This window comes from Patagioenas fasciata, chromosome 3, assembly GCF_037038585.1.
Source record: "Patagioenas fasciata isolate bPatFas1 chromosome 3, bPatFas1.hap1, whole genome shotgun sequence".
Lineage (NCBI taxonomy): Eukaryota > Metazoa > Chordata > Aves > Columbiformes > Columbidae > Patagioenas > Patagioenas fasciata.
Window position 1 is genome coordinate 43,565,404 of NC_092522.1, and position 15,570 is coordinate 43,580,973.

Below are 15,570 nucleotides of genomic sequence, written 5' to 3' on the forward strand. Positions count from 1 at the left end.
CACTTGCTTTATGCCATTTTTTCTCCTCACTTTTTTGCAAGTTTTCTCTCTGTGAGACTTTTCCAATAGTTACAAAGAAGCGATACATTCATGTTTATCACACTGAACTGGGCAAAACACATCTTTGCATTCACCTTGTTTCTCAAGAGCCTTTTCTTTTAAGCATAGAGAGCACTATTGAGAAATCCTTGGAAGTAAGCTACAATAGTTGTCCAACACTTGCAGAGGTCTGTTGGCCTGTCTGTCGACAGGGAGCCCAGCATTCACGTGTTCATTACATTACATCCTCATAATTAATACGGAGATGTACAACTCTCCGTTTCTCAAAAAATTAAGAATTGCCTAGTTACTCTCAGCTCATTTAGACACAGTTCTTTCTTAAAAGTCATGAAGTCATTTGAAAATAATGAAATATTGGTATTTATAGTGTTTTCAAGCTGTCATATATAGAAGCCTGAAAATCGTCTATGAACAGAAATCAGATTCTGGGTAGACGGTGCCAGTCAAACTACTTTAAAACGAGAAAATAAGCTACAGAAAATGAAGACCTGGTAGCTATAGCCCATGAAGATACGATATGTTTCATTAAGTTTTTAACTGTATTTTTATCCTGTTTTGAATTTCCAAAATTAACTCAACATGAATCCTCACTGAGTGCGAATACGTGGCAAATGCAGTTGAAAATAAATCGTATCTTGCATGATAAACCTCTATCAGTTTCAAGAGGTTTTATTTATAGATAAAGTACATTTTAAAAATTGTAAAATGTATATTGGGAGCACATCCAAAAGTTTATAAAAAGTAGCTTTAATGCTAAAATTAAAGACAATTTGACAAAAGCCTAAAATGTAGCATCGAGGGTAGTTTTTATTTTCTTAATAACTGTAAATAAGACGTAACCAAAACGTATATCAGGAAGGTTGTGAAAGAAATATTTAAATCCATATCTACATTTACATCCAGATACAGCATATACCATGCTATAGAGCTGTTTTGAGACAGTTAAGCCTTTTAATACATCTCCGGTAGTACTGAGGCAGTAACTCACTGCTTTACCAGTTAAATCCTTTCAGAAGTCATCAGGTACATGTAACTTACTCTCTAAATATTTCACTAATTTAAACCTGGGTTTCATGCACCGAGTTGTAATGGCTGGGGATGTGCTGTGTAAATCCCTATCTGGCATGTTGCAGACACGGCACAAAAAAAATCCTTCTTGGTGCTCAGATTAGCGCTGATAACTGCAGGAATCACAGGCAAGAGGTTGCACAAGATCACGTCATGTTGGCTGCTACATACGAACCCTAAGCACATCTTCTAAAGATCTTTAAGGAATAACAGAGGTTGTGATTTCAATGCACACCTAAATAAAACCCAGTAAGTTATTTTAAACTACTTCTTCACACGCACACATGTACATTCATACACAGGATCCATTTTAAAGCACAACGCTGCGTTTATGACATACCAAAACACTGCACATTAAAAAGTCTTGAAAATAATCACCGGCTGTATTTTGCAATTAATCATTTATTTATTTCCTGCAATCCCAAAAATCCCCAATCGCATGGAAATTTCAGCTCCAAGGCTAGACTGCATACGCTCTCCCCTGTAGCCCCAAGCAAAAGCTTGTCAGGGTTAGGCTGTAAAATCTCAAAAAGAAAAGAAAATTTGGCCCAGCAGTAAGAGCTGTGGTACAGGAAGGGCACAACGTCTGTCTCAGGGAGAGAAGAGTTTTTGCATAGGGGTGAGCACTGGTGACCCCCTGCTACAAATGGTTAACATTAAGGAGTTATCAAGAATGAAAACCATGCATGTTCTGCACAAAGATGATGGTGGTTTAGTGGAGTGACTGTCTTCTAAAAAAAAAATAAGCAAGCAAGAAACTAAATTAAAGCAAAATGAACCTGAAGATTATAAGCAGAGAAAATCTAGGCAAGTTCTGTTAGTCTGAAAAATTAACTGAATCAAGAAATTTTGATATAATGAAAATACTCAGATTATATTTGAAAAGAAAACTTTTTTTCCTTTTTTTTCTTTTTTTTTTTTTTCCCAAACATCTCTATCACTTGAAATCTCCGCAGCATTGGCCACCACTGTCGAGTTAAGCTGGTACCACCATGGGCTCTGCTGCTGCCCAGCTGTGCAAAACGCTCACCCTGCTCCTGCTGCGGCAGAGCTGGGTAAGCTGTGACTTATTTGCACCCAGAGCATTTTGATTTGACAATTGATTAAAAGTCATACTTATTTTTTAGCCTATGAGACTAAAATGGATAATCTTTCTGAAAAGGATGTAATTTCTTATCAGTAAGACCCATTAACAGGTTTAGCTGAATTTTATCACACTAGCAGGAGCTGCTGGCTGTAGGTCTTAATAAACAGGGCTCTTCTTCCTGTGGTTGTCTTCGTTTGCCAGCAAAAGGGAACATTTCCACCTTCTGCTCAAAAGCATTCGTACAAATAACAAACTCCTCTCTCACCATACAGAAAATAATTTTTATTACCAAACTCACTGTATTTAATGACGATTAAAATACGAGTGAAGCGCAACAAAAATTAAACAAGGACTTCTGAACGAGAATGTATTAAAATAGCTCGGATTTGTGCATCACTTTTTCTTCCCTTTAAAAGTATCGGACAGTTCTGTTAAAATTCACATTTACCACCACAGTAAAAAAAAAAAAAATAAAAGTCATCTTAATGCTTTGGTTAGACTTCTTCAATAAAAGATCATACTCTGAAAATGCTTCCGTTTGGAAATCGCATGGACAAATAGTGCTAATAATGTATAAGTTTGAGAACCTTGCTACGGAGGACTACATGCCAATATTTCAGGATCAGTTTTCTAAATTTAGGGCATTTTTGCAGACTTGAAACATACTTCACTTTCATCCTGAAGGAATTTCCATTGTTTCAGAATGAGGGGAAGGAGCAGGTAGAAATTTTCTCCCCCTCCAAATTCTCATCAGCTGCAAATTGCTGCAGCCATTGTTGATCATACAAAAAGAGGGGTCCCGGTTTCATTTTTGAAAGCAGGCTGGAAAAACATCTTTTAAAAGCTACATATTAGGAGTCCATTAAAAAGTTATGACATTTGATTATTGTAGAATTAATTAGGGAAAAAATAAAAAAGCCAGTCCACTGCCGACAAACCACTTGATCCATTCTGTGAGGAAGGGAAGCAGAGGATGCGCTGCGGCAGGGAGAGAGAACTGCCGTGTCCTTCCCGAGCAGGTGAACCAGCACGGCTGCTGGGGTGAGGCAGCACAGGGGCAACAGGCAATCTGTCCCTTTGCAAATTAATTTTAAAATTTTATTTAGGCTTCCAACTAGGCGATGCAAGTTTTGAAGGAGTATGCTGGTTTCTTTTATGCTCAGCAAAAGTATATGGGGTTGTTTGGTATTCACTTTTCCCCTAGTGCAGGAGAAGCGATGAGGATCCCTCCCATTCCTTGGCGAGAAAGTTTTATTTTAAACTCTTACCAAGTTCTTCTTCGAATTGTGCCTAAAGCATGCAAAGGTCTCAGTGAGTAGATGGTCTGCAGAATGCTGCTATATCCAATTTGAAAGTCTCTGTTACACCAACTCCCTCAGCCTGAGTTGAGAGAAATCATTCGTAATTAAAGAATATTAAGCTATCACAGGTAGTGGTCAAAAAAATAGCCACATAATATACTTAGCATGTTCCCTATGAGTCTTGGGCTAGAAGTACTCACAGCTAAATGTGATGACTGTCACCGGTCAGAGGAAGTCTTCTGGGACCGTGAAGTTTAGAGCGTATCGTTCCCATTCCCGCAATTTGCCTTTGACCATCATGGCAACCTGAACACTGAGGATTTTGTTACCATGTATCCTCAAGCTAAATAAAATGTTCTCACATGCTTGGTTATCTAGGGATTGTATTTAAAAAAAAAAAAAAAAAAAAAAAGGTTACAGCTATTTAGATACGTCAGTACATTAAACCTTATGGAGAGAAGCAATACACAGGAGTATGTTTCATCTTTTCATTGAAGAAACCCTTTGATAATCACAAGTGTGTGCTGCACATGTATAGACCATCTAGCTGAAACCTGAAAGTATATTTTGAATTATTTTGGCATTAATGGCTAAATTATATGTTCTGTTACCCTTCTGCAGAAGGGCTCCTTCCTTGTCTAGTTTTATTTGGTGATCTACAATCCGTGAAAATTTTGATGTTGAAGAACAAACAGTGAATCTGCCTAGAGCCACATCCAAAGCTCATCAGCAGCACGGATTTATTAGCCATTTTTCAGACTTGACGATACTTTAAACTGTCTTAACTACACATAATATTCTATCATATGAAAGCCTAGAGAAAGAGAAAACTGTATGGCCAAAGATGCTAACATTGACAAATGGAAATGTTTTCAAAATATCTGTAACAGCTAAAAGAAAAAAACCCCAAACCAAAACAAACACACAGAGCAAATGATGCTTGGAAATTGTTATAGAGAATAAAACAGTTAAAAAGATCATTGTAGTTAAGTACAAATTACTGTAGATGCAGGAAGCAGAATAGCGTTAAGCACCGAGATTCACTTCAGGCGTAACTTCAGGTGTACCTAGGCAGACAACAAATGTAATGAAATGTTTTGATTAAGATTTCTTCTTTCCCCCCTTCAAATTGGTCTGTCTCTGTTCCAAACTTCTAATTTTGCTCTACTTTCCTATCACCATTGGACTCTGCAGCGCTGGTCTCCCTCTCAGGATGGAGCAGCCTCAGACAAGAATTCTGGGTATATCCTGCAACAAGCACCTGAACCAGGTCTTTTTCAAAGGTTTTGCTACACTTCCTTTTTTATTTATTTATTTATTTATTTAAGAAATGTTTATCCTGTAAAAGAAATCCTCAAGCAGATTTAGGTTTATTTTAACTTTCTTCTGTAATCCCCAGAGTTTTGATAATATTGCCGGTATTTGGACATTTTGACTGCCTGCTTGGGCTGCAACGTTGGCCAGTCAGTACACGGCCAGTGTGCCAGGTTCAGTTGTTGCCTTCTGCCCTGATGTTCTGACAGGGACTGAATACAAAGGAGTGAGCCCGACAGAGCTCCTTGGGTGAAGTTAAGCCCAGAAAAAGAATTGTGTGTCTGTACAGTTATCTGCATGGTAGCAAAATTTCAGAAATTTAATAGATTGCGTCTGCAAAAGTCTTTGGGGAAGAAGAAAAAATGATACATTTTTTTTTAATCCCTCTACAAATGATCAAGAGCTACACACACAGAAATGCTTTCAAAAGACAAGCATTTAATTTTTTTTAAATGTTAAGTGAGATGTAAATACGTACGTTAGCAACAAAGTGCTCAAAAGCATACTGAAAACATATTCCATACACAGTTAGCAATAGAAGTCTGTACAAAAGTAATAAAGTTACACATTATAAAAAATACTCCGTAACTATAATTTAAAAGAGGGAAAAAAGACAAGGGAATTGATTTCTCAGTTCATATAATTTATTGCAGTTAGCACACAGTTTAAAAATTCACCAACACACCAATAGTACAAAACTAAACAGCATTATAAGTTATTCCCCCCCTCAGGAAAATAAAACATACTATGATTGTCAAAGCTAGATGTCAGTCTAAGTTTTAGAACAAAAGAAGAATGTGAAACTAAGGAAAGGAAAAAAGCAATCACTCACGAGGACCACAAAAAAAATCCAAGAGAAAGTCCATTTTCCTCAGACACTGATTGTCTTCTCTAACTTAGGAAAAGAATGTAGTTTTAAAACCTAGAAACTATTCAAGTAACTAAAGATAACGCTCCAAGGCCATTTTCACAGCTTTTTTTTTGTTTTGTTTTAAATGCCATTACAGCCAAATTAACACACATTTGACCAAATATTTCCAAAACAGTCCAGCAATACACAATGGAGTTTTCCATTCAGTATCTTAAGCACAAAAATAGGCTATGTTTACAGTAGTTAAGGCGATCAAATTTTAAACAAAAGCAGAGGAAAAAAAAAAAAAAGAAAAAAAAGGAAAAACAGCAAACGTTTTCCATGCTACTCCCATAGACCTTATTTGTAAGTGCAAGACAGGAAAACAAACACTGTGCAAAATGCTTTTGACCTGCGTGTTGGTCATTAAAACCACACGTCAGGCTGCAGTCTCTGCTGCTTGGATACACATAGTCCTCCCCCTGCCCTCCCCCGGCCCCTCTGTCACTCAGGCCTGCCCAGGCCTTTCAGCCCGGGGCTTTTTTTTTTTTTCTTCAGTCCACAGCCTCTTTTCAACGTGGGGAATAAAAAAAAAAAAAAAAAAAGGAAGAAAAAAAAAAAGAACGACCTATTGTGGTGGAGCGGTGCAGTAGGAATCCTACCAATGCTCATCTGGGGAAATGGACGCACCTCAGCTGGGGCTGGCGCGGGGTCTGGGCAGTCCGAGGGGGCTGGGGTCAGTGAATGCACACCGCACATGCAAATCTCGAAGCCTGGTTGTAAACATTCATTATTTTTTTTGTTTTTTCTCCTTGTTAATGTAGCTAAATCGGCGACTCGTAGCTTAAGTTCTTCTCAACTCAAAGACAGTGGGAAAGTAAATTTAAATTAGATAAAATAAAAACAGTGCATTTCTCTTCTTCGGAACACCGGCATTTTCAACGGTGTTGTCTCTTTTTTTTTTTTTCCTAAGGAAATTAAATAATTTTCAACTCACTCGTTAAAAGTTATACAATGCAAACAAAGACAAAAATATACTGAAACTCATGCATTTCTGTAGCGTTAATATTTACTTTTCAAGACTCAACTAAGAGCATCAACACAACCTGCCAAGTTCTTTGATACCTCCCCCCGGCCCATGTAATCAATTACAGTATACAATAACAGTAATTCACATTTTTTAAACACACAGTTCATCACTGCTGAAGCTGCAATATCCTTTTTCATCCCAAGCAAACCTTCACGTAAGACAGAGTCCCAGTGATCCCAGTGTACTCTCAGGGTTTTTGTTTTATGTTTTTTTGTTGTGTCTTTTTTTTTCCTTTTTGTGTTCTTTTTTGCCTTTTTTTTTCTCCAGTGGGAACTGTCAGAAATCCAGAAGTTGCCATAATAAGTTTTAAGTCAACCGCTTGTTTAAAAATAGATAATCCAGCATTTCAGAAATTTTCCATTTGGGTCTAAAAGCATTCAGGTTTCCAACAGCTAGAAAGGACTCATGCAATTATAGAAATGTAAAGGAACTGACAAAATTGGGAGAGGATTTCTACATTCAGATTTTAAGAGGAAAAAGACTGAGAGCTTTAAAGAACGCGGTGTTTTGGGGAGAATAAAGCCATGTCCAAATTTTTTGAATTGGAGATTCCTTAGAAGTAAAGTATCCGCTGGCTTCTATTCTGAAAAAGGGGAAAAATACGCTCCGCAATTTGTTACTTTGTCGGATTACCTCTACAGTTCATTTTTATTGGAGTGCTAAATTAGTGAAATATTCATGCTGCCTTAAAGTGCAAAAACAAGCTAATAGCCAAACTTTCAGTTCAAGGAAACAAGATTGCTTTTAGACTGTACCACAACTATATAGATTTATATATATATTATTTATATATATAAAAATTTTATTTCCAAAGTTCTTGTGAGCTATCTTCTAAGGTCCAGTCTCTGACAGCAGGTAAGCTCAGTGCTTCGCTTTTGACAGACAATGAGTTCACCAACTCACAGTGAAACTTCCGAATGTGTCTGTAAAGGTCTCCGGACTGCGTGAACCTGCGCTCACACCACTTACAAGCGTGAGGCTTCTCCCGCGTGTGAACCACTGCGTGGCGGCTCAGGTTGTGGGAGTACTGGAAGCTCTTCCCACACTGGGTGCAAGTGTAGGGCTTTTCACCTGAATGAGTCCTCTCGTGACGTTTCAAGGTGTACATGCAAGAAAAAGTCTTACCACACAAGGAGCAGGTCGGGACATTGACATCGGTAGCAGGCTTGCTGCGGATCCCGTCCTGCTCTCGAAAGTGCGTGCTTAAATGGATCTGCAGGATGTGGGGGCTAGGAAAGACCTTGTTGCAGAGAGGACACATAAAAATTTGGCCAGCGGGGCTCAAAATGTTTGACACGTAAGGGAGCAGGCTGCTGTCCATGTTTCCTTCCACCTGGACTCTCTCGTTCTCTGGAGTTATCATCTCATCATCGCTTGCCTTGTCCTCTCTGTCTAGCTCCCTCAAGACCGAATCTTCCCTCATCGGAGCCAGGTGGGCTGGCTCGTACTGTACCCTGTTATTAGTGCTCACACTCTCCTTCACAGTGCTATGTTCCATATCATAGTCATTAGTGCCAACATCACTCTCATCACAGGAAGCCTCTTTCTCCACCTTCACCTGAACCAGGCTGCTTCTAAGCATGTCCTGTGAAGAGAAATAAGAACTGTTCAAATTTTCAACTCCTGAAAGGCTGGACTTGACAGACAGGTCCAGCACGCAGTCAACATCTGCTGAATCCCTCACGGAGGTGACAGACCTCTGGGACAAAGACTCTGTTGAGCTGCAGGGGCTGGCTACTGTTTTTCCAGCTGCTGCTGTGTGCGTCTCTGCCTCTCCGCCAGCCTGGGGAATGCCTGCTGAGTCTGAGGGCAATCTCATCCACATGTTCCCAGGCTCAGCCGCCAAGTCCCTTTTGCTAGGCAGGATGTTCAATTTTTCATCTTCTCCGTCGTCTTCATCGCTGGGCAAGTCTCCTGGCATGTGGCTGCTGCCGTCGGAGAGGCTCTCCACTTTGTCTGAACAACTTGAGGCGTCTTCCTCCTTTTTTGTACTGTCTGCCTCCGTGGTTGCTTTCTCTTTCAGCTTCTTTTTGCAGACTTTGACAATGTCATACATGTGGAGATAACTGGCAGCTGCTAGCACGTCTTCAATGGGCAAGTCTTTGAACTGGAGTTTTCCTTCGTACATGAATTCAAGCAGGAGAGCGAAAGCTGGGGCTGTAACAATGTCGCTGTTCAGATGAACAATGTCCCTTTTGTCCAGCTGGTCCTTGTAAAAGAGGTGGAAATACATGCTGCATGAAGCCAGTACAGCTCTGTGCGCTCGGAACTGGGCATCTCCTACCAGAACAGTGCAATCACAAAGAAAACCCTGATGTCTCTGCTCACTCAGACACTGTAGCAAATGTCTACTGTGGTCAGGAAACTCCATACTGTCTTCATAACCTATAAACAACGAGATTTTTAAAAATTAAACGTAGGTCGGAATAACAAAACTTGCAAATCCCAGTTATTCCACTCCAAAAACCTTGTATTTGTATGGCCAGAATTCTGGTACCGACACCACGCAAAGATTATTTAACACGCACGTACGATGGCAACTCTTTTCCCGATCAGCCACTGAAGTTACAATTTCCTTTCAGTGGTAAATAAGCCGTTCTAATAAGCACACAGGTACATCTGTAATTTTTTTTTAAAGCATCACTGCTGTTCATAAAATCTGTTCAACAGTTTTTTTTTCAGGGAACTTCCTCCAGATTGCGTCCCTAGGAGGGCACACTCAAAAAAATAAAAAAAATTTTTTTTGAACACTTAAATTAAAGATCACAGAGAGGGAAGAAAAAAAAATCAGATCATCTGCCTTTTTTTTTAAAGTCCAATTGTAGTAAGAGCAGATGTTCGCACATGAAGAAATGCTAATAGACCCAAATCAGAAGGTCTAACATTCATAAAGTATAAAAATTATTTACGGATGTCAATTTATAACAACGGTAAAACCAAAGTTTTCACAAATTCAGTTTGCATGGTTTTCTTCTTGTATATAAGTGCCATTTCAGGTTTTAAACCATCTTGCATACTGTACAATAGAACATGAACATTTTTTGCCAACATGCAGAATTTACAAAAGAAAACTAACAACCAAACCCCAACGAGCACCGCTTCCCCTATACAGGACAGAAATTTCCCTCCCCTCCCACACCAGGCAGAGTTTGCAGTATCAAAGTTAAAAAAAAAAGTCATTCAACGTGAGCATGTGTGCATATGGGCATATTTAAAATCAGTAGCCTGAGTACTGTTCTTACCCAAGTATTTTTCTATTCACCTTCCTTGCTGATAAAGAGAAAATAAACTTCAAAGAAGTAGAGAAGTCAAAACTCAAATAGAAAGTAAAATCTCTTAAAAGCCTGTCTTAATCTATTCTTCTGTGATTGATAGCAACGTTCTCCCAAACCATCTAAGCAGATCGTGGCTCTCTAGGCTGGTAGATATTATTGAAAAATCCTCATCCCTCGCAAAGCAAGATGTGCTAAAACTTACAACACAACCCCTACTATACTCTGTAAAATACCATTGCTAGAGTAAAGCACGAAGATTTACAATACAATCACTTTAAGTGCCCCACAGCCAACATCAATCCTAATCCTTAAGAGGGCTAAAAATAAAGATTGGAGGGCAGCTCACAAGGTAGCTGTGATCAAATTAGGAGGCTGAAAGGACAGAGAGGGACGAAGAAGGAAGCTTATAAACATCTGATCCAGCTGACTGTGGCCATATGGCAGCTGCTGCCCAGATAAAGAGATTAAGAATAGAGGAGTGCGATTACAGCTGTCTGGCCAATTCAGGCAGCTCAAATCTACAAGTTCTAAATTAGTCACAAATACAAAAACTCCTTCAAATAATTATTGTTATGCTGAAATAAAAGATCTCAAATGCTACAAGCAAGAAAGGAGGAAATCAGTCAAGCCATTCTCCCGGGTACAAAAGTTTTTAAACATATAACTGATTTTTATCTTTCAGAAGCACTACAGCTGTATGGTACTACGGTTCTCAGCTGCTAAATATTTAACCATGAAGTTTAATGAAAGACTTCCCCACAATCACATTTTAGTCAGAACAGTCCTCTTCTAAAAAAGCACACTTTTGTATATTTCACTACCTCCCCCCTCCAAGTCATTTAAAAGATGCAATACAAGAACAAAAAGCAGAATTCTCTTTAGGCTTGCCACTAAATCCATTACAGTTTTGGTCTCAGAAATGAAGCAGAAATGAACTTGCTCTCTCCTTCTTCCAAACCAAGACATTCTCGCAATATGCATTAAAGTTAATGCTAACAACGTGCCTAAGAACTGATACTCTCCAACTGTAACCCAAGCCTTTTGACTAAGTCCACTTAGCTATTTAATACTCTATTTCATATATTACCTCTAAACTTGGTTAGAAAAGTAATGTGATTTTTTTTCTGAAATTCAATAAACAACACACCAAAACAGAAATATGCTGTATCTAATCTATTGCTACTCCTACCTTTAGTACACATAAACCTGATTAAGTCCTTTCCTCTGAGTCTTGCTGGCTCCAGGTCTGTTAGATCGGTGGAAAAAAAGCAGACTAGGAGAGACAGATGCAAAGTGGAGATGATGTTAGAGAGGAATGAGATACCTTCTCCACACACAGATCTGCACACACTAACTCCCTGTCTGTGTGTTAGAATAAAAGGCTGAGGGATGGCAGGCTGTCAGCTGCTCTGACATCATGTTCAGATGGAAATGCTACCTCCAGCTGTGCTCCTTTTAATGCCATATGCTACTCCTCTACACTCCTGCCACCAGCTTTTTCTTAGGAGAACTTTTCTCTTCTGTTAGTATAAACAAAATACTTCAAAGTCTTTTTTTTTTTTTTCAAACTTTCTAACGGGGAGAAAAAAAAATCCTAAACATATGGGGCTCTACTGTATCTGCAGCATAGCAACACTTCTGCCTTAAGTTAGAGGACCACTTTATATACTGACAGCATACCCCAGCCGTGGGGTTATCCGAGAAATCCACGCACACCGACTCGGTTTTACTGAGCTCAGAGGTTCAGTTCGAAGAATAAATTACCCAAACCTATTTGCTCAACTCACAGCTCCTCACTTCGCTGTCCGTCCTTTCAGTTTCAACGCTCAGACAGCACAAGTGATCTCGAGCACTCAAACTCCAGCTCATTTACACAGCAAAGCCGCTAACCGGGCCGGGCCACTATTTCAAGCGCTCAGTTTTACTCATAAATCGCTTTTCCCCTGCGGGGGTTCGGCCTGTCATTTATTTGACTGCTGTGGCACCGGGCGCCGGCCCCGCAGCCCCAACGCCACCCCCCCACCCCGCCAGACGCTCGGCAGGGACCTGAGCGCGAGTCGGCGCGGTCGAGCGCGGTGCCTCTCGCACCGCCGGGGGATCGGCCCCGCCGGGCTCCCTCCGGCCCCGCTGCTGACACTCACGCCGCACTCGCGTCTACCAAGTTGCGCGGTTCACCTGCCCGCTGCCGGGCGGGGGCCGAGCCCGCCTCCGCCGCCGAGCCGGGCCGTGAGGGGACGCGCGGCGCTCCGGGCCGACGGCGCGCAGCAAGTTCCCGGCGGGCCCGGCCCCCCCATCCCCGCCGGGCGGCGGCAACTTTTCACCGGGGCCGGATCCCCCCCGCCCTGAGACCCTGGGCCGGGCCGGGGGCCCCCCGCCGCGCGGGGGCCTGGTACTCCCGCCGGACAGCGCCACCCCCGCCCGGGGCCGTGGCCGGGCGCGCCGGTGGCCGCCCCACGGGAAAGGAAGCAGCTGCCCGGCGCGCAGGAAAAGCCGCCCCCGGGTCACGGCGGCAACAAAAGAAAAGTAACCGGGAGCGGCGCCGGGGCGGCCGGTGCCCCCGCCCGGGGACGGCTGCCCCCGCCCCCCCGCCCGGTTGCGCCCACCCCCCGCTGGACCCGCCGCCAACTCCGCCCGCCCCACGGGGCCGCACCGGCCCCGGCCCGGCGGGTGTGTGGGGATGGGGGCAGCGGGACTCACACTCCGCGGCGGCCCGAAGTCCCCGCGCTCCCGCCGCCGCCCGCCGGCTCCTCTTCGCTCACTTGCCGCTCCGGGATCGCGTCTCGTTCCCCTCCCGCCCTTCCCCCGCCCGCCCCCCGCGCCCGCTGGCCGCCGCCCCCCGGCCTCCCCCCTGCCGGCAGCTGAGGAGCAAGCGGGGCAAGCCGGCGGAGCGAAGCGGGCCCCGCGCTCAACGGCTCCCCATGGCACCGACGGCCGGAGACGGCGCGGAGCCCGGGGCCGGGCGGCCGGGCGCGGGGGAGGGGCGGGGGCCGGGGGGGAAGGCGGGCGGGCGGGGGCGCCGGGCGCACGCAGCACGGGCGCACGCACGGCGGCGGCGGCGGCACAGCCGGGCCCGGGCTGCGGCAGACAGATGTTCGCCCCCTCCCCGCTCCCCACTTCGGACTCCGCTCCCTGACTGACAGCCCGGCCCGCCCGCACCGCTGCCGCCGCCAACCGGCGCGGCGGTCCGCCGATGAGTGACGGGCCGCGGCGGACGCTGAGTGGAGGAGGGCGGCCCGGGAAGGCCGGCGGCGCCACCAATTGTGAAGCGCGGCGAGGCAGGGGGCGTGACCCGGTGAGAAGCCGAGGCGGAAGGGGGCGGAGCCCCGCCGAGCCCGGGGAGGGGGCGGGGCCGCGGGTGGGGCGACGGCGACGGGGGCGGGGCAGGAGGCGGAGCTTTGTTTTTGAGGGCGCGCGCGGGCCGCGGCCCCGCGCCTGTTGCAGGGGTGCGGTGCGGTGCGGTGCGGTGCGGTGCGGTGCGGTGCGGTGCGGTGCGGTGCGGTGCGGTGCGGTGCGGTGCGGTGCGGTGCATGGCGGGACGGCGACGGGTAACGGGGCGGCAGGTGCGGCTGAGGCCGGGCCTGGTCGTGTCCCGGGGCGGTGGGATGGGCTGCCCAGCCCCACTCAACCAGACCCGGAGCTCACTGGCAAGTCCCTGCACCCTGGTCTGGCTACGCAGGTGCTGGGGCCACCTGTGCCGCGCTGGTGAGTTGGTGTGTATGTGTGCCCGGCCTGGCTGGGGACGCCTCGGCGGCCGCCGGTGCTGGCCGTGTGCATTCCTTTTGGACACCGCCCAGCCCCATCCTCGCCCCCATCCTCACCTACTTCTCTAAAGAGTTTGCCTATGGTGGCATCTCTGGCAGCAGGCAGGCCCACTGCCTGGGCGTCACTTGCTGTGCTGTCTCTGGGCTGCTCAGGACAGAGAGTGTGATGGAAGTTGCTGAGACCATGCAGCTGTTATGACCCAAGAGTGTTATTAGCTTGTAAGTGCTGTGTTATTGTCTTGAGACCTAGGACTCATCATCATCTGCCCCTATTAAGAAGAACCGGCAATCGACTAAGATAAGGAAACCTTTTTAAAAATTTACTGAGGGATCTGGATCTAAGAGGAACACAAGTTGCTGATACCTGATAAATTTGCAGAAGTTGATGACAAAAACATCTGGATTAACAGATAAGCCATGAGGATCATGATGGATGCTGCTTCTGCAAGACCTAAAAAAAATATGGTTGCTTTGCTGTACCACATTTATGATTGGATAATTAGAAAAATGCTTAGTAGGTTATTAGGTGATTTGTATCATACATTTGTATAAAACCTCTAAAGAAAAATCCCTGGAATGTGCCCAGTTTGGCTGGGTCACCTCATGCATATTAATAAATATTTACCGATGTAATTCCAGTTTGTGTCCTAGCCTCTCTCCTAGGTCAGCACAGGCCAGTTGTGAAATTCTAGCAAGTGCAATGGGAGTATGCTTTTGGTCCTCTCTCTTTGAATTGACTGCCCTGCCCTGAGCTAGAGTTTCCACCTCTAGCACCAGGTTTCTGTACTTCCTGCTGATGCAGGGCAGGTTATGAGGAGCAGTGCCAGCAGGTTGGTGTCATTTGGGATGTGCATGTGCCCAGGGCAGCAGTGAGAAGGACCAATGCCTGAGGGGAAAATTGCTCTCCAGACCTCACAGTGGTTTGAGGTCAGTGGCTTTGGAGAATACTATGGCTTAACAGTGGGTTAGGATAGGGCAGTGGAGGCCAGGTTTGGATAGCTAAAGTCTTGCTTAGGACAAAACTGATCCAAGGAGTTGGCTATTTCTCCATCTCCCCTTCAGTTGCAGGTAAGCAGTTAAGATGGGGAAGTATTTTGAAGAAAACAAAGAGACTAAGAGTTAAAAGAAAAAAGAGCTCAGTTGTGTATTAATAACCAAAACTGATTGAGTAGATATAAAAGCTGAAGGCACGTACTTAGTCTCCTTCAGTAATATGAAACCATTACAAAGAAACATAGTGAATTCTAGCTGTGCCTAATTTATTTGACAGCACTGCTACGTACATCACACAGCAGCTAGCATCTAGGTGTCCAAGTGCTTCAAGTGTTACATGCATATATATATAAAAATATATGTACATGTACAAAAAACCCCCACTTTTCTGTCTATCCTTTTGTGAACTGATTGCTCATGCAGACTTGGTGTGGGATTTTTTTAATTATTAACCTCATAGCGTTTCAATCCTTAGGTACTGACACAGTTCCATCTTTATAGTTGGTTTTTTTTGGCATAATGTTCTATATTCCATTATACCTGGAACTCAATGGGGTTTTGTCCTTGTCTTCAAGATACAGCAGCTAAGATGCTTCATGTGTCCTGACTGCCTTCTCAGTGCTAATAATCACTTCATGTGAGAAAAATCAGTACTCTATTCCCTGTTGCCTATTGTTTCCTGAACAACTTTCCTGTGACTAATGCACTAGTTTCTCTTTCAATTGCAAAAATGAAATGTTGAAAGTATTTAATAGGAAATACTGTTGAAAA

General features: G+C 44.2%; 1 protein-coding gene and 1 long non-coding RNA gene across 5 annotated transcripts; one reads left to right on the forward strand and one right to left on the reverse strand.

The window, feature by feature from the left end:
- Positions 1–5,452: 5,452 nt before the first annotated feature.
- On the reverse strand, positions 5,453–12,994 carry ZBTB18 (zinc finger and BTB domain containing 18). Of its 4 annotated transcripts, XM_065834323.2 has the most exons (4): positions 11,833–12,023; positions 11,235–11,318; positions 8,468–9,155; positions 8,190–8,355 (listed from the first exon to the last, which is right to left on the reverse strand). In XM_065834323.2, exons 1-4 carry the CDS (start codon positions 11,912–11,914, stop codon positions 8,325–8,327), a joined length of 885 nt encoding a protein of 294 aa, XP_065690395.2. In that variant the 5' UTR covers positions 11,915–12,023; the 3' UTR covers positions 8,190–8,324. The 4 variants fall into 4 exon arrangements, with proteins under 4 accessions (XP_065690391.1, XP_065690392.1, XP_065690394.1 ...); XM_065834319.2 differs by lacking the exon at positions 11,833–12,023 and adding an exon at positions 12,743–12,994 and having other exon boundaries at positions 5,453–9,155; XM_065834320.2 differs by lacking the exons at positions 11,235–11,318; positions 11,833–12,023 and adding an exon at positions 12,743–12,994 and having other exon boundaries at positions 5,453–9,155.
- Positions 12,995–13,470: 476 nt separating this feature from the next.
- LOC139827557 (uncharacterized) lies at positions 13,471–14,439 on the forward strand. Its single transcript, XR_011738296.1, has 2 exons — positions 13,471–13,747; positions 14,051–14,439. It is a non-coding gene; the product is annotated as an uncharacterized lncRNA (long non-coding RNA).
- The last annotated feature ends 1,131 nt before the right edge of the window (positions 14,440–15,570 follow it).